At 41.7% G+C, this 18,545-nt stretch overlaps 1 protein-coding gene across 1 annotated transcript in view; it reads left to right on the top strand.

The window, feature by feature from the left end:
* The window catches only part of CASTOR2 (cytosolic arginine sensor for mTORC1 subunit 2), a 164,096-nt gene that overhangs the window by 68,647 nt on the left and 76,904 nt on the right, over nucleotides 1-18,545 (top strand). The window contains exon 2 of the mRNA XM_044284693.1: nucleotides 9,714-9,784. Within this exon, the coding sequence (XP_044140628.1) occupies nucleotides 9,714-9,784 (71 nt within the window). The remainder of the gene's footprint in view (nucleotides 1-9,713; nucleotides 9,785-18,545) is intronic.

Here is an 18,545-nt window from a genome sequence, read left to right as displayed (position 1 = left end):
CATGCTTGCGCCTTACCTCTCAACTGGACACCGTTCGACACTACGCATGCATCGGGAGCCTCGCCAGCAGTTAGAGGGTAGGGAAAAATTACGGGCCAGTGCACAAGCGTGGCTAACTACTCTTCGACCGTTAGCCTTTGCTGGAGCTAGTCTCATCTGTGCTGGTTCTGGGTTGATCTCTTACAGTGCTCACTGGCCCGTAGTTGTTCCCTACCCTCTAACTGCTGGTGAGGCTCCCTGCGCATGCGCAGTGTCAGACGGTGTCCAGCTGAGAGGTAAGGTGCAAGCGCATTAGGTGACCCCTTCTCCCCAACTCTGGTGTGAAATTTCCCTACCCCGTCGTTGTGCACCTCCCAAAGCTGGAACGTCATGTACGGTGCGGCCGCGTCACAACAGGAAGTAACGAGGGTAGGGAAATCTCACAGGTAGGGAAATATCACAGAACACCGGCCCTGAATACAGCCAGAGCTGTGTTGTATCCTAGCCTGTAGAATGTTAATCATGCCAGGAGGGGTGTGGGACTGTATGACTCAGCTGAATGGCACTACCCAGGTGACTCTTCAGAGGTAATATTAGTGCACACACTATTACAAATTTATTTTCTACACATGAAAATGCACAGTATATAAGAGGACATGTTGACAAAATTATTGCAAAGCAGTGTAATGCTATCATAGTGGTTTGACAAATCAAGCTGTATAAATCTTTATGTAGGATAAAATCAAGAGCGGTTCTTTTTAACCGGAATGGTAAAATCTGTATGTAGAATTTTCTTGTTTTAAGGGATTGTGCAGTGTCAAATATTGGTGACATATCCTCAGGTTAGATCATTACTATCAGATTGATGGGGGTCTGACTCCCGCCACCCTTGCTGATCAACAGTTTGAAGAGCCCACAGCGCTCATGTGATCGCTCATGACCCTCTTTGGGAGATATGCAGGGTTGCCAGACAGACTTTTTCTAGACAACCTATCCCAAAATTACAGACAAATTAGAAAACCATAATAAAAGATTATAAGTAATATATGTCTATAGCTCAACATACTGATAAGAACTCGTTAGCAGCCTTATAATTGCCCCATGTAAATCTGCCATTAGATATTGATGACCTGTCTCCAGGATAGGAGCTGAGCTGCCGTACGCAGTAGTACACAATAAATGGAGCCTTCTGCTTCTGGTTCCACCCACTGAAAAGTATTTGGCATCAGCAGCTGCTCAAAACAGCTGATCGTTGGTGTCGGGTTCCCACCAGTCTGATATTGATGACCTCTCCCCATTCACTACATATGCATGCTTGGTTGAGCAAGCATGCATATGTATGGGAGGCCTGGGAGAGATGGCTATCGGCTAGCTTAAAGCCAATGTATCATCCAAATTTTTATCTGCCAGTTAAAACCAGATATCAACACATACACATCAAATTTTTTTCTAATCTGTTTTTATGTTCTGATTGTAGATTTGTTTTTTATATTATTTCATGAACATGATTATGGGGTGGCCATCTTGCCTGACCTTTTCTCAAAGAGGACCTTTCATGGGTCCAAACATTGTAAACTAACTATCGGGATATGTAGCACGGCATCCAGGGATCTCACTGCACTTACTATTATTCCTGGGCACCACTCCGTTCGCACACTCTGACCCCCGGTATATTCAACCGCCCTGTATGCTAATTGCCACCACCTGAACAATGGGGGGGAAAACCTGCCCTTTTTCTCAATGGGCGTTCCTTCTCCCTGGCTGTAGCGCTGTCCAATCAAAGCGCAGAGAGTCACAGCCAGGGAGAAGGTGTGTGTTTTTTGTTTTTTTTGTATTTCTCCTTGGCTGTGATGCTCTGCGCTTTGATTGGACAGCGCTACAGCCAGGGAGAAGGAACGCCCATTGAGAAAAAGGGCTGTCTCCTCCCCACTGCTCCGATGCTAGCAGTTAGCATACAAAGCTGGAGATTATACCAGGGTCCACCGCGGGCTAACAGAGCGGCGCCCAGGAATAATAGTAAGTGCAGTGAGATCCCTGGGCGCCGCACTATAGTTAGCTTACAATGTTTGGACCCATAAAAGGTCCTCTTTAACAACATTTTGAAAGAATTAAGAAAATTGTTTTATGGCAGCCACATGGGCCATCGACACAATGGTCTACAGCTGACTCTATTGACTTCTGTGGTTTTTAATTGATACATATTGACATGAAAAATTAAAAAAACATAATTTAAAAATTATTAAAAAATGTGTTAAACATAAAAATGTGATTTAAATAATAGGTCATTTTCTGATAACACATTCCCTTTAAATCTGGGATAGAAAAGATCCCATAAAATAATTACATAATATGTAAATCATTTTGAAGGTTTTCAGGCTTACAAGCATCTGAGAGTAATAATTATGATAGCAGACATTTTTTCAGAATTTCCTATTATTTACCCTATTGAAATGGCTGCTTACTAAGTTGACCTATTTAGTGGAGATTCTGGGAGGAGCCTCAATGCAGGGTATTTTTAATTCATACTGTAAACCTGATAGGCCCCATTATAGTGAATGTGATCTGATAGGTGCCAGTGGTGTCCGCTGTATGCTGGATCCAGTGATTACGATATTCTGTTCCTTGGCTCTAGCATCCAACAGGGTAACCTAATAAATGGTAATGAAGTGGTCTGTTTTAGGTAAGCTTATCACCAGGTTTACCATTTCAAGGACTCCCAGCAATTAGATGTATTCTGTAGGAAAACCGCATTGTGGGTGTTCCTTTTCCCTACAGCGCCTCAGCAGGATAAATAAAGCCTTAGGCCCCTTTCACAGGGGCGAGAATTCCGCGTAGGGGAATGCGTGAGGTGAACACATTGCACTCGCACTGAATCCGGACCCGTTCACTCCAGTGGGGCTGTGCACATGAGTGGTGATTTTCACACATCACTTGTGCATTGCGTGAAAATCGCAGCAAGCTCTATATTGTGCTTTTTTTTTACGCAACGCAGGCCCCGTAGCAGTGAATAGGTCTGCGTGAAAATCGCAAGCAAGTGCGGCTGCAGTGCGATTTTCACTTATTGTTGCTAGGAGACTATCGGGATGGGGACCCGTTTATTATTTTCCCTTATAACATGGTTATAAGGGAAAATAATAGCTTTCTTAATACAGAATGCTAAGTAAATTAGGGATGGAGGGGGTTAAAAAAAATAATTAAACTCGCCTCATCCACTTGTTCGTGCAGCCTGGCTTGTCGTCTTTCTTCTTTGAGGACCTGGGAGGAAAGGGACCTTTGGTGACATCACTGCGCTCACCACATGGTCCATGCTGATGGACCATGTGATCAGCGCAGTGACGTCACCAAAGGTCCTTTTCCTCCCAGGTCCTCAAAGAAGAAGAAATAAGACAAGCCGGGCTGCGCGAACAAGTGGATGAGGTGAGTTTAATTATTTTTTTTCCAACATGGTTATAAGAGAAAATTAATAAAATCTACACAACACCTAACCCAAACCCGAACTTCTGTGAAGAAGTCCGGGTTCGGGTCTGGGTACCAAACATACTGATTTTTCTCACACGCGTGCAAAACGCATCAAAATGCTTTGCACTCGCATGGAAAAATCGTGCATTTTCCCGCAATGCACCCGCATCTTATCTAGCCCGCACACACGACGCCTTTCTGAAAGAGGCCTTACAAGTCCCCAATTAATCAGATATCAACAGTTATTGCTATGTTTTGTAAAATTTGATTTCCAAAACAGGCAGGCCCTTTTTAAAGGGGTTGTCCAGGTTCAGAGCTGACTACCCTTATTTTCACCCAGGCTCCCGCTGAGGCTAGCATCGGAGCATCTCATGCTCCGATGCGCTACCTTGCCCTGCACTAAATCGCGCAGGGCAAGGTCTCTCTCTTCCGTCCGGCAGTGTGTTCTGTGACGTCACCAACTCTGATGGGCGGGCTTTAGCGCTGCCCTAGCCGTTTTACTGGCTAGGGCAGCGCTAAATCCCACCCATCAGTGTCGGTGATGTGATCGGGCTTCCTGGCAGTCCCATGGAGAGACCCGGTACATCACCGGATCTCCAAATAAAATGCCTTTGCCCTGCTCGATTTAGCGCAGGGCGAAGGAGAGCATCGGAGCATGAACTGCTCCGCTGCTCAAGTCAGGGGGGCTGCCAGGGTGAAAATGTGCTACTCAGCTCTGAACCCGGACAACCCCTTTAATGTTCCTTTATAGAGAACAGTGCCTAAAGTGAACTTCATAGGGGCATAAACAGATATAATACTGATCCGCCTCCATCGATTTTACACCAGTCATTCCATGTTATTTCTCTGTTTAGAATGTTCGATTTTGGATGTTGGTGGAAATAGGCAAGGATATCATTTTATAAGGCACTTAAAATGTGTATTTTTAGTACTGTTGAATCCAGCGTTAGATATATAGATAGATAGATAGATATATATATATATATATATATATATATATATCTATCTATCTATATCTCTACCATGCAAATGCAGAAGGATTCACCCTGACACTGTGGACACTGACTGTCATGCTTGGTCTAGCACTGTTCTCTTTGTCATGCGATCTGACCCAGCCGAGTATCTTCTGATGCATTTTCATGAATACTGCTGAAAGAAAAAGCATTTTTCACCAAGGTTCATGACTATTTAATTATGTGGAGCTACCCAGAGATGAAAACATATCACTGAGTTATTCAGGCCATTTAGCCATCATATTAGAATGCATATTAGACTGGCTTGCTGAGCAGAGTTTTTACAATGTGGTTTATGAGAACCAGTAAAAAGTTAAATTTTTTATCATTATGAATGCTGAGTAGTAGCTTCTCATCCCTTCATTGTTCTGCATGTTAAAGCAACACTTCTTCATGTTACATTTTACATTTATTGCCCCAATATTCAATGCCAGAAATTGTGCCGTGAATTGTGTATTCGCTTGGACTGCTTGTAACAGTTTGAAATAAGAAGTAAAAGTAAAACTGGCCAGGCTTATTAGACACTTTTAACTTCTATGCAGAATCTAATTAAAGGGGTTGTGCCACTAATATAAATGTATCCCGCCCAACAGATATTTTCCTCCTCTAAAACCTAGGTGCGTCTTAAGGGCCGTTGCGTCTTATAGGGCGAAAAATACGGTACCTATACACAGCCTATACCTATACACAGCCTATACCGTGCAGACTGTACATAGGTATAGGCAGTATATAGGTGGAGGGCATGCTGCTATAGAACACAAGGGGTGAAACCACTGGCAGGAACACACCATCCCAGTGATAGGAATACACCATCCCATCTCAGTGAGTATCACTGGGATGGTGTATTCCTGCCAGTGGTTTCACCCCTTGTGTTCTGCAGCAGCATGCCCTCCAAGTCTGTCCCCAGAATACTTATGTAGCAGGCGCAGCAGGGAGCTCTCAGTCTCAGGATGGAATCTAGCTTCTAAGATGGCGCCACCTCCACGTTACTTCTCCCTGTGCACTGCTGCTCCTCGTCTTTGGTCAGAAAAAGAAGGATGAGGCAGCAGTAGTGCCGGAATATGTGGTAGGCGGCGCCCTGCTGAAAATCGCAGCAGGCAGTTTTGAAGTATGGGCATTTTTTGCAAGCAGGGTGAGCGGCCGCTGAGCAGACTTATTAAACTTGTGAGCGGGGGCACAATAATTTCTGCGCGGCTGCTTAGAGGGAACACTGCATAGGAAGCCTCATTGGTAAGGGCAAGTGGCATGGTTAGTAGCACATGATCTGCTGATATCAGGGCACATCTCAATGCCCTAAGGCATGATGAGACAGCAGACACATGACAAAACCAGGAAGAAGGATCCAAGCATGGGGGCTAGGAGAAAAATGCAAATAAGGTCAATTTGAGGGGAAAAAAAAATCCAAGGAGGAATCGGAACTAGAATAATTGATTAAATAACCTGCACAAAAAAGTAATTTTATAGCCCCATTCAGAAATCCATATTTTATGTCTGTGTGTGGAAAGGACTGCACAGGGAGAATACGTTGACCCACTAAAGTCAGTGGTCAGTGATTCACACCCCCATAGACGTCCACACACTGTGACATATGTCTTGGTTTTTGTGGGCATAAATAAGAACAGCCATCTTAATCCTAAATTGACTTTCTTATTGTCTTGTGGCTAGTAAGCCATCAGGGAGGCATTTCTTGATGTAGGTTCTAACATTGTAGAGCGATGACCGTTTTCCCATCAACATTTGTTCTGTAAATCCAGTAATAATGATGCAGTTTGGCAATAATCCGAATTCTAACATTTTCACTTAGACTAGCATCACTCTTTTCCCTTGAAAACTAGCTTTTGGGGTGTTAAAATCTCAGTTTTAGGACAAAGTTTAGACACATGCACAACTCACTATATTACATCACAAAATATGTCTATATATTTTTGTAATCTAGATTTGTTTTTATCTTTGCAGAGTATAAAAAGTTGGTATGTAGAACATATAAATATTGAATGCGAGCAGAACCAGTCACAGTGCCCCTCAAAGATCCTGTGCCGAGCACAATTGCAGAGAGAGAGAGAGAGAGAGAGACTAATTTGAATATCTTTCCCGGAAACCAGAGGGGCATTGGTTGGCCTAATACTAGGTTCTGTCTGAGAGACTACCCCCAAGAAAACTCATATTGTTAAGAAACACAGAGTACTGGTCTCTCTCTCTCTCTCTCTCTCTCTCTCTAATTTTTAAAATAATTTGACAAACCTGAAACAAACATATCTTGAAAGGTTTGCTCATCTCTAATTTGGGGTGTCAACCAATATTGGTGTAATGTCTATGACCACCTTAAAAGTGTTTCTATATGTCTACTTGTTGAAGCACTGAAATAAGCAGTATATACTTTTGCGGGTGAATTTCCATTTTCTGATACAAGTGTCTTCAGCATATGCATCTGGCAGTAAAATCACTGGAGTGATCTTACCAATATAGTGTTATGCTTTAGGGGACTGTCATAAATACTATTTTATTGCCATTATTCCTTATTGTGAAGACATTTATGTATTCCACAATGTGGGGAACTTGATTATACATAGGAAACAGATGACCCTTTGATGTGGAAGCAACACAGATTTATTTTACCAGTCAGGCGGCTTTTTAGGCTGCTCATTTAGTTAATGCTTATTGAAATAGAAATTTAGTTTTAAGCCATTTATGCTGTTCTACACTTCCCCATCATGCCTTTCTAGTCATTACAGATAAATAACTTTAATATTTCTATAAAATATATAAGAAGTAGCTTTAGCATATACAAGTGCTCCTCCATTAGATTGTTTTGGAACAACCAATGTAACTGGAAAATATTGTAAGATCAGACCAGAACTCTATGGAAAATTAATAATTGTTTTCAAAGTGTCAAGCCATAATATATAAAATGACAATAAACGAACATGTGAATGGTGCCATGCTGCAGTTCCCTGAAAATAGTGACTTCATTCTCAAGATTGGTGGTTCCAGAGGTCAGTCCTACTGATCATAAAGTGATGGTATATCCTAGGCATATGCCATCACTTTTCTAAGATATTGGGCCAGATTTACTGTGTCTGTGCCAATAATCTGTCTAAAGTGGCACAAATTTTGGTGCATCTAGAGCATGGATGGGCAAACTCGGCCCTCCAGCTGTTTTAAAACTACAAATCCCATCATGCCCTGCTGTAGGCAGACAGGGAATGTAGGGATTTGTAGTTTTACAACATCTGGAGGGCCGAGTTTGCCCATCCCTGATCTAGAGTGTCTACACCTTTTCCCGAAAGGGGCAGGCTTTGCGGAAAGGAGTGAGGCTTTTCCAAGAAAGGGGTGGACCTAAGATGCGCTGTTTGTGCTGCAATTCTGGTGTAAGAATTTGTCTCAAAGTAAGCCAATTAATAGTTGGTATAGAGCTAGAAAAAAGTGTCTATCCCTGCACTAGATTGATCATCCAGCCTGCGCCACTGTGATAAATGTGGTGCAGGTCTAGACTGCCTGTCTAAGCTTATGCCATATACAGATCTAGTAAATCTGGGCCGTTGTTCACATTACTGTGATATATGGCATGAAGATACACAAATATTGATCACATAAATGTGTTATATTCTTTTTTTGCATTAAATTTGTGTTTTAGAGAAATTTATTGTTCACTGCTATAAGCCTGAAGTAGACATAATGCGGTATTATTTATTACCCTATGCTAATATAGTCCTGAGTTTCCTTGAATATATATTTGTTGGTGTTATTTATATCTGTTTTGTATAAGCCAAGTGTTATTTCAGTGTTCGAGGCCTGTCATCCAAGAAAAGCATGTTTCCATTGCTATATATAACCATCTTCCTCGCACCTCGGAATCTGCTTGTGTTTGGCAATGTTGTTGCATCTTGAAGAATAAATTGGCTGTGATAGGCTGCTGCTTAAATAGTTTAATTACCGAAAATATAGATTAAGGGTTTATTGAGAGGTGCAGGAAAGTGCCAAGCATCACGATTATTCCGACTTCCATTAGTGAGATGATGGAGTGTGTTAAGAAGAAGGTATGTGTGGAGATGGTGGGGGTAATGGGCGAGACACACTGATGTAATTGTACCATGGGTTGAGCTTTCTTCTCAGCGAGGTTTTGCTGATCTAATAATACATCTACATTCTGTGAGCTGCCAAGATAAAAACAAGACATATGTTTCCCAACACTCATATGCTGCAAGCCTAGAAGGGAGGGGGGAGACGCTTGAAGACCAAACACTGGATTATCATAGTGTAGAAGACCATTCAGAATGCCGTATTTCTGTGCTTTATCTGCCCTGACTACTTTGATGTGTGATGCAAGGAAATAAGCTGTGTTATGTGACTGGGTGGACACATGGGTGCCCAAGGACCTTATTGTCGTTGCATAAAGGGGTTGTCTAGGGTTTAACAACTGATGACCTATAACTAGGATAGATCATGAAGATCAGAACAGCGGGGGTTCCAGCACCACACAACTCTACCAATCAGCTTTTTAGGAGAAGCTCCGGCGCCGGAATGACATAGCTTTATTCTTTGTGTAATGGACAATCTTTGTTACAGCAGCACTGCTCCCGTTAAAGTGAATAGGAGTAGCGCGGCAGCAACCGTCTATCCATTACACAGAGGTGTATTCTGCACCACCATGGTTGTGTGATCATTGACCAGGCACCACTAGCAGTTTTTACTTTCAGTCTCAGCTCAGTTGCATTGTTTTCCAGGTGTTCTTTTTCCATTTTCCAGTAGTATATATTTTCTGCACATTGATTCATTAGCATAACAATAATGCTTCTGCATTTTTAATTTCTATATTTCTTTCCTAAGACAGGTTGGTGTGTTTTAATACTTGTATAGTCAGTGCATTGGTCAATGGTTTATACACATTGGCCCTGATTTATCATACCTTCACTCCAGAAATCTGGTGTCAAAAGTAAAAAATAGGGCTTTTGCGACTTTTTTTTTTTCTCCACTTTTTGCACTCACTCCAGTTTTTTAATGTAGGTGGAAAAGTGGATGTGGTTAGCTATGTTAATGACTTGGAAAAAAAATAAATAAATCAGAATTTCACTCCAGTAGGAGTGCGAAGTAGGAAAACTGGAGAAGCTTCTCTAGACAAAAGTGTAAGTTTTAAGATTAAGACAAATTTATCAAGTAACACATCAGTTTGATAAATGACCCCATAAATCTTTAGAGCTGATGATTTATTGTGTGAGCATAAGTATGAATATTTAAACAGGTTTTTTTTTTCCCCCCACATAGGTGCAAGTTTTTCAGTCTGACTGAAACTCCAGAAGACTATACTATTATCGTGGATGAAGAAGGGTTTCTAGGTATGGAATTTTTTTTTCTCTTGGAGAGATTTATATAATATGTGTTGAAGTTTTATACCCGCCATCCTTAAAACAAGTGGTTGGAAGAAAACTTCCACATATTGCAGCTACTCTTTAAATCAATGCCTTAAAACAAGACAGAGTTGCAAGCCATTGCAATATTATTGAATGTATTGTACTGCACTGAGATTTTTACATATTTTTATGCAAATGATATTCCTATAGAATAGTATTTTTTTTTCTAAAATATTAGACACAGTGAATTTTACGGAGTACCAATAATTATTTGGTCAACTGCTCCCCAACCTCTAAAACTCCAGTCACCATATATTCTATTTATGTATATACGTATAACATGAAGTAAAACTTTTACATGGGCTGAGGACTGGGACGAACATTCCTATGAATGCTCATTCCTAGCAATGGGTAAAGGTGACTGATTAATAAACAAGCAAAACCCTTGTATAGCCACTGGTCCATCGTTTATGCAGCATATGGAATCATCACTTATGGGTTGCACATTGCTCTGTAAATAGGAATATGCTGCTGACAAACAATGACTCTGAATGATCACAGTTGCGATCTTTCATCCCTATACAGAGCTGCAGCTGAATGGTGGATCATTGATGTTCCCGTCCACTGTTTTCTGCAGCAACCCATGTGAATGGGCTCTTTAACATCTCTCCTAGGGTTAGAGGCAGGCTCGGACTGGCCCACAGGGGAATTCCCCGGTGAGCCCCAGAAAAAGGTGGGCCCCCAGTCCACCAGCACAGCATCTCAAATAATCTACATCAATATAAAAAAACTGTGTAGACTATCCAGTTTATTATTATAGACGCATCGGAAGGTTAAGGCCTTTAGGAACCGAGGCAGGCCAGACAATATCTGGTCTTTCCTGGGACCCACCTTTTGAAGTTGTTGCAGGGACCCCCATAATCAATCATTTTGTAGCATCTTGTTGCTGTCTGCCTCTGTATGGGCAGGTAATATTTTCATGTTGCTGTACAGTGGGCCCCCAGAATGAGTTTTATTGCTGGGCCCTAGGCATCCCAGTCCAACATTGGTTAGAGCTATATGCAGCTCTATAAATATTTGACCCCCCCACCCCCCTCTATGTTCAGCTCATAAAGAAACTGAATACTAATTATAGGGATGTTATGCCTGCAAAGCACAGAAATGTCTCATGTGTTCTATCCAGCAGAGAGAAAAAGGGGCCCCTAACTGTTAAAAGTAAACCGAGCCGTCACAGCTTGAGAGGTCAAGGGGTCAGCAATTGTTCTCAAGTGGAAACTGTCTTTGTTTGACTGATATCTACATAAATTCATCTTGATTAATCTTCACTGATTAAACAAAAATGAAGCATCCAGAAGGATTATATCTAGTAGCTTTTACACGTTTAAATCTTTGTAAAAACCTGTGCAAAAAAAGGAAGTAGAATGTAAGTTAAAGGGAGTCTGTCACCTCCATATGGCCATATACAGTGCTCACATGGCTCTGTAGCACACCTATACAGGATTGTAACGGTACCTTTGTTCTTTTCTTTAGACTTGCACAAGCAGGAAAAACGGAGTTTAATTCATATGCAAATGAGCACTCGCAAGTGCCCAGGGGAGGAGTTCAGTGTGCAGGTGCCCAGGCTGCTCTGCCTTCTTTTCACTTTACTCCTCCCCAACCTCTGTCTTTGCCCGCCGATAGGTCCGGACTTCGTTTTTCCTGCTGGTGCAAGTCTAAAGAAAAGAACAAAGGTACCGTTACAATCCTGTATTGGTGTGCTATAGAGCCATGTAAGCACTGTATATGGCCATATGGAGGTGACAGACTCCCTTTAAAGAGGGAGGGCTGATCCATTTTTTTTTTTTTTTTTTTTTTTAACTGGCTCAAAATGTTATTAAAGGGGTTGTCCGGGTTCAGAGCTGAACCTGGACATACCCTCATTTTCACCCAGACAGCCACCCTGAGGCTAGCATCGGAGCATCTCATGTTCCGATGTGCTCCCTTGCCCTGCACTAAATCGCGCAGGGCACGGGCTCTTTTGTTTTCAATAACACACTGCCGGGCGGTAACTTCCACCCGGCAGTGTGTTCGATGATGTCACCGGCTCTGAGGGGCGGGCTTTAGCCCTGCCCTAGCCATTTTACTAGCTAGGGCAGAGCTAAATCCCGCCCATCAGTGCCGGTGACTTCACCGGGGTTCCTGGCTGCCCCATGGAGAGCTCCGGTACGTCACCAGATCTCCAAAAAATGCCTTTGCCCAGCGCAATTTAGCGCAGGGCAAAGGAGAGCTCCGATGGTCATGTCAGGGGTGAAACTGGAGGGCTGTCCGGGTTCAGCTCTGAACCCGGACAACCTCTTTAACTAAGTGATACTCACTTTACAAGTTCCCCACCACTCCCATTTTATCTATTCCTGGGCCATTGCCAGTCTCTTCCCGGTCCTTCTGGATCCCTGGTCACAGTAGCGATGCTCCTCAGACAGTTATTTCCTGTATGTTGAGAGGGATCAGGAAGTAGAGACTGGTGTGGCACCCGGAAGCCCTGGAATGGGAGCAGAGCAGAAATGGTAAGGTATCAGTTATTGTTTAAACCATTCATGGGATAACAGAGCATGCACTGATCAAGACAATTCATTACCAATCACTGCCTGTTTGCAAGCTGTATGGGGAAGAATAATCTTCACTACGATTGTTTGTTCAACTACAGTTTACTTGTAGATAATTGTTGATAGACAAGGATTTTTGGCACCGCATGAAAGGTGAATCACTTGACAAACAAGCGTTTGTTGGGTTAATAGTTTCACTTTTACATTGGCCATTATCGGGAACAAGCATTTGTAAGAATGTTCATTCCCGACAATTTTCCCAATTCTCAGTAATCTAAAGAGCAACCGTTTTAAATGCCTTGTTTGTAGGGCATCTGGCAGGATTTTATCCACCATGAAATAAACATAGGATAGTCGTGACATAGTATGTAATTTCATGACCTATAAGCTACCCTACTTGACATGTGATTGGCATAAAACATTGTATCTCAAACAGGGTCTGATCGGAGCCTACTTTTTACTATCTAGAAGTCTATGATACATAAGTGGGGGCCCAAATAACCTCCCATAGAAAACCCCCAAAAATAAAGAATTTAGTCGCACTGTGTAGAAAAGTGTTCCCCTAATAGGGTACCATGCAATACTGGTGTTCCCTACAACCAGTAGGGGTTTCACAAAAAGAGAGCAACAGGAAAAGCCATCATTTTTACAGTAGGTACAGAAGACACATCTGTTTTCACCATAAGTAACCTCATTCGATCATTCAAAAATTTTGGAAAGACTGCAAAGCGTCTAAATGTGTTTGAATGACTTCCAAATATATAAACCTAATAAATAAGCTTACCTGTGCTTTGGGATGGAAAACAGTAACTCGCTGATCTGCATCATGTTTATGGTCTGCATGATACAGAAGTTCCAAGTGTTCCTCTTACTATAAAAGCTTTCTTGTCTTTCTGCATGAAAGGGGCCTTTTCGTTTTTGTTATTCTGAACAGTTGTGTGGGTGGTTAATGTTATTCCGTGCTCTGAGGTCTATGCTGGAGAAATAAGCTATTTATACTTCAAAAACAAAATCCTTCTTAATTGTCATGTCTGCTTGTTTACCACCTTACATTGCCATAAATCATAATCCTGCACTTGTGCTTTGTATATTGCCCCTAGACTGTCAGCTTCCTTGGTGTCAGCAGAAGGCAACCATTTGGACTGTAATCATAGTCCTTTGGCATATCACTTTTTGGCAGAACTTTTAAACTAAAACCATATGTAAATTTAATTTTACTTTTCTAGTCAATACAGCATTTTATAAAGTATATTCCATCTAAATTTACATATTCTAAAGACATTTAAAACTGGCTGCAGTTTTATCCATCTAGCCGCATTCAGTTTGGTCATTTTCAACCTCAAATCTGCAACTTTTTAAAAACCCTTGAAAGATGAAAAACTATTCTCCCTGTTATGCCTCATGCACACGGCCGTTTCCGTTTTGTGGCCCACAAACTGCGGATCCACACAATACAGATACCGGCCATGTGTTTCCCGTACTTTCCTCGGTCCCTATTATAGAAATGCATATTTTTGTCCGCAAAACAAACAAGAATAGGACATGTTCAATAATCTGCAAAACGGTTGCATGAATGCAGACAGCACATGGATGACATCTGTGCGCTGTCCACATTTTTGCGGCCCCATAAACATGAATAGGTCTGTAATAGGCAAAAATGTGCTTCATGCATAAGGTTATGTGCATGAGGCCTTAGGAAGAAAAAGAAAACAGGGAAAAGGGAAATAAATAAATAAATAAAACATTGCATCTATTATTTTCAATTATTATTAACAATGATGGTCCATAAGCATCACCCAAGGTTTCAAGATTTTGTTATAGAGTTGTTTTAACCTCCATGTTGATACACACTTTCTCAATTTTAGGAGCCTCTACAGACTTCTGCTTTTTATCAGTTAATAGGTAAGCTTGAATTAGTATTCTGGATAAAGCCAGATTTATTTAATTCTTGTGGAGATACAAAAAATTAAGAATATTTTCCTCCAAAGTGGAGTGAAACTAAAATAATCCCTTAATAAACATAAAAATATTTTATCTGCACACTATACTTTGTGCATTATTCTAATTGTTTTTACATGGAGTCCGTTACATTTGAAAAAATATAGATATTGCCATGGAAAATTCTTTAATATATTTATTTATTAGTGGGGTTTTGCTCTGGTCGATAGGGTAAGCGGATGTAGTACAGAGGCAAAAGACAAGTTCGTAACGCAAAACTTCAGTGTTTATTCACACTTGAGGCAAATGCACAAAACAATGCGTTACTTTGCAGTCTTGGTGTTTACTTCACACACAATGGAAAGTACATCTTGGTGTTACTTCACACAAATTGGAAAGTTCCTATAAGACAAGTCTCCTTGAAATCTGTTCTGCCTCCAGCAGTCCACGGCAGGCTTTAGGGGGCCTGTTTCCTCGGCCCATGGGTCTCAGCCCTCCAACCTGGCACCAAGCCTCAGATCCCAACACAAAGATCCTGCTGCCTATTTAAGGACAGCCAGGTGCTGCCAAAAACCCAGACCGGCAATTCAAATCCAGTTCAGTATTTGACCCTACCTGGCTGCAAATCAGCCCAGCAGCACACGCTGGGAGGAAAATACCTGTTTTCCCATACCATTCCCCTTACTGTGTCACATTACCCCCCCCCCCCACCCACTTTGTTCAACCCTGTAAACTTAAAGTTCTGTAGGGAAAGGAACCATCTGGCGACCCGGGCATTTCTGTCTATGACCTGGCTCATCCACTTAAGAGGGGAGTGGTCTGTCGTTGACTTCCTGAGACAGTACAGCATGAGGCCTACTTCGGAGGCATCGGTCTGTACGATAAATTCCTTTTTGAAGTCGGGCGTCACCAAAACAGGGTCCCGCGCAAAACCGACTTCAAAGCTGAGAAAGTCTCTTCCGCCTGATCATCCCAGCGAACCATCACTGACTTGCGTCCCTTCAAGAGCCCTGTCACTGGCATGGCCACTGTAGCAAAGTGGGGGACAAATCTCATGTAATAGCCCACCATTCCCAAGAACGACTTTACTTGCCTAGTAGTGACAGGTCAGAGCCAATTCTGTATCGCCTCTATTTTGTTCACTTGGGCTTTGATGACTCCACGCCTGATGACATACCCAAGGTATTCAGTCTCCTCTAACCCTATCGCACATTTTTTTGGTTAGCGGTTAGTCCAGCCTTCCGAAGGGAGTCCACTGCGCCCTGCACTTTGGGTAGGTGACTTTCCTAGTCTGTACTGTGGATGACAATATCAGCCAGGTAAGCCGAAGCGTATGGACGATGTGGACGAAGCACAATGTCCATAAGTCATTGAAAAGTGGCAGCGGCGCCATGCAGACCAAAGGGTAACACCTTATATTAGTACAGCCCCTCTGGTGTGATGAAGGCCGTTTTCTCTTTTGCAACCTTTGGTAAGGTCCAAAACAAAAAAAATACCGGGCTTGTCCTAACCCCTCGATAAGCTCATCCACCCGGGGCATAGGATACGCATCGAATTTGGATATTTCGTTTAGTTTGCAAAAATCTTTACAGAACCTTAACGTCTCATCCAGTTTAGGTATTAAAACAATAGGACTGGCCCACTCACTTTTAGACTCCTCAATAACGTCTAGTTGCAGTATTAGCTGCACTTCCTCCGAGATGGCTTGTAGCTGAGCCTCGGGTACCCGGTATGGTTTTAACCGGACTTTTGCCTGAGGCTCAGTGACAATGTCATGCTGAATTGTGGAAGTGCATCCGGGGTGGTCTGAGAACACATCAGTTTCCTACTGACAAACTCCCTGGCCTCCTGAGTCTGTTTAGAGGAGAGTCTGTCGGCAACCTTCACTGTGACAAACGCTTCCCTTGTAGTTTACCTCTCCAACTTTTTCGATTACTTTGTAGGGTCCCTGCCACCTAGCCAGGAACTTGCTGTCCACGGTCGGTACCAGAACCAAAACCCGATCTCCCGGGTTAAAGATCCAGACCCGAGCCTACCGATTTATAGACCCGACTTTGAGCTCGCTGAGCTGCCTCCATATGCTCTCTTTCAAGAGGCAAAAGTGACTAGCCGTGCACCAAATTTGTCATCCAGCCTAAGCCCCTGTGATAAATCTGGTGCAGGTCTAGACTTTACGCCATCTACAGGATTAGTAAATCTGTCTCAGTGATTATTTTTTTTAACATAATTCTAATTGATCCAGTAAAATATATGGTTACTCACATAATCGGGCACAATAAACCATAAAACACATTGCATTAGGTGTCTGTGTACTAGCAATACTTGACATGACAGTGAAAAGCAGTTACGGATTGTTATTTTTTTTTTTAACTTTTTTAATTCATTTTTTCACATGGATTAATAATATACAAACATAAAAGAAAAACCGAGCAAACAGTGTTTGGCATTCTGAACAGTGAATAGGACAATTCCTGTTGTCTGGTTCACATCTGTTAGGAGCCTCCACTGCAGATTCCATAAAATTTGCATGCGGTGCTAATTACTTCTGGTAAAATGATGGACACCATAACAAAAACTCGATGGAGCCCATTATAGTCTGGCCTCGTTGGAGTTTGTCATGTTATGGATCTGGCATTGCTGTGATTTTCACTTTTCTGTACCTATGACAGAACCCAAAATATTGGAAAGCAAATATAAGCCTGGCCAGAAAGTAAAAGAGTAAAAAAGATTTATTCTGCTTTAGTTCCTCTTTTTATTGGCTTTCTATTCTTATGACTGTGTTTCTTGTTTTGCTGTTTCAGTTCATCTTATTACTTTTAATATTGGTGCATAATTTTGTTTCTGTTTTCTCTATTAGTTTGTGAGCACATGATATAGGACTTGTGAAATGAAATAAGAAAGATTTGCCCAAATACAAGTTAGAGGAATACAAAGATTTAGCTAGTCATTGCTCTATTATAACCGAAACAAAAAAAAAAATACAATTTAACTTTTAATATAATCATTAGAATATAAAGTCATTGCTCTAGTTCAGTTCATACTGTGTAATTCTCTGAATTCAACTTGAAAGACGGGGTCTGCTGCTGCATAGTTACTTGTACTAATCTTTCTCTGGTGAGGGATTACATCACTGTTAATCATCTTTTAAGAGAAGTTTCAGTAAAATCCCTTCTTTTGCAGGTACTTGGAATTTACAGGTTATCACATGCTATTTCTCTCTATATGTGCCAGTGAAATCTAGGGTATTCAGATCCAATCTGATGAATATTGTCTTACTGGATTGTTAGGTTCATGAAAAATGTAGTGAAAAGGAAGAGCTCAGCGGTAAACCGCAACAGGTTCTTACAATCAGAAATATTAGTGCTTTTCAGAGCAAAAGAAATGCATTTCACCTTCTATTATAAGAGGGATGAGTGTATGCAAGAACACCAATAATGAAAGATGTTGCCTATAAAATGCAGGACTTTCTGCAGTTTGTCTACAGCCTACATCCTGACCACGTACACAATAATGGGTTAAAGTCAATTCATAGTGCAGCAGTTAATCTTGCAGTAAGTGGTGCATCAGATATTTGAGTAGTGCTGTTACACAAACATAGAATAGGATTCTTTACGGTAAGAGCAGTAAGACTATGGAACCCTCTGCCTGAGGAGGTGGTGATGGCGAGTCCAATAAAGGAATTCAAGAGGGGCCTGGATGTATTTCTGGAGTGTAATAATATTACAGGTTCTAGCTATTAGATTTCTGGAGAGTTCTTTCCAGGGAGTTATTCTGACTGCCTGGTTGGAGTCAGGAAGGAATTTGTTCACACTAAATTTAGGAAAATTGGCTTCTACCTCATGAGGTTTTTTTGCCTTCCTCTGGATGAACATGCAGGATAACAGGCTAAACTGGATGGACAGATGTCTTGGATCACTGCCTCATTATAAAAATAGTATAACTCTTCTTTGACACATGGCTGACAATTATTAAAATTTTACCAGGCCATGTGGAGGCTGGGTTTCCACATTCAGGGTTTCTGATGCAGTTTTTGGTGCCAAACTCAGAAGTTAATAAAAAAAAAAGAGGTGAGATTGTATGTGTCCTTTTATGATCCACACCTGGTTTTGGCTTCAAATACTGAATCAGAAAACCGGAACATGAAAACTTGGCTTAAAACTAGAATGCATGATTGCTTCCAAACCACCATGTGGTACTTAGAGAGAACATAGCAGGAGCAACCCTTG

The sequence above is a fragment of the Bufo gargarizans genome, chromosome 3, assembly GCF_014858855.1.
Source record: "Bufo gargarizans isolate SCDJY-AF-19 chromosome 3, ASM1485885v1, whole genome shotgun sequence".
NCBI lineage: Eukaryota > Metazoa > Chordata > Amphibia > Anura > Bufonidae > Bufo > Bufo gargarizans.
Note: the sequence above shows the minus strand (reverse complement) of the source record. Positions and strands in the feature narration are given on the sequence as shown.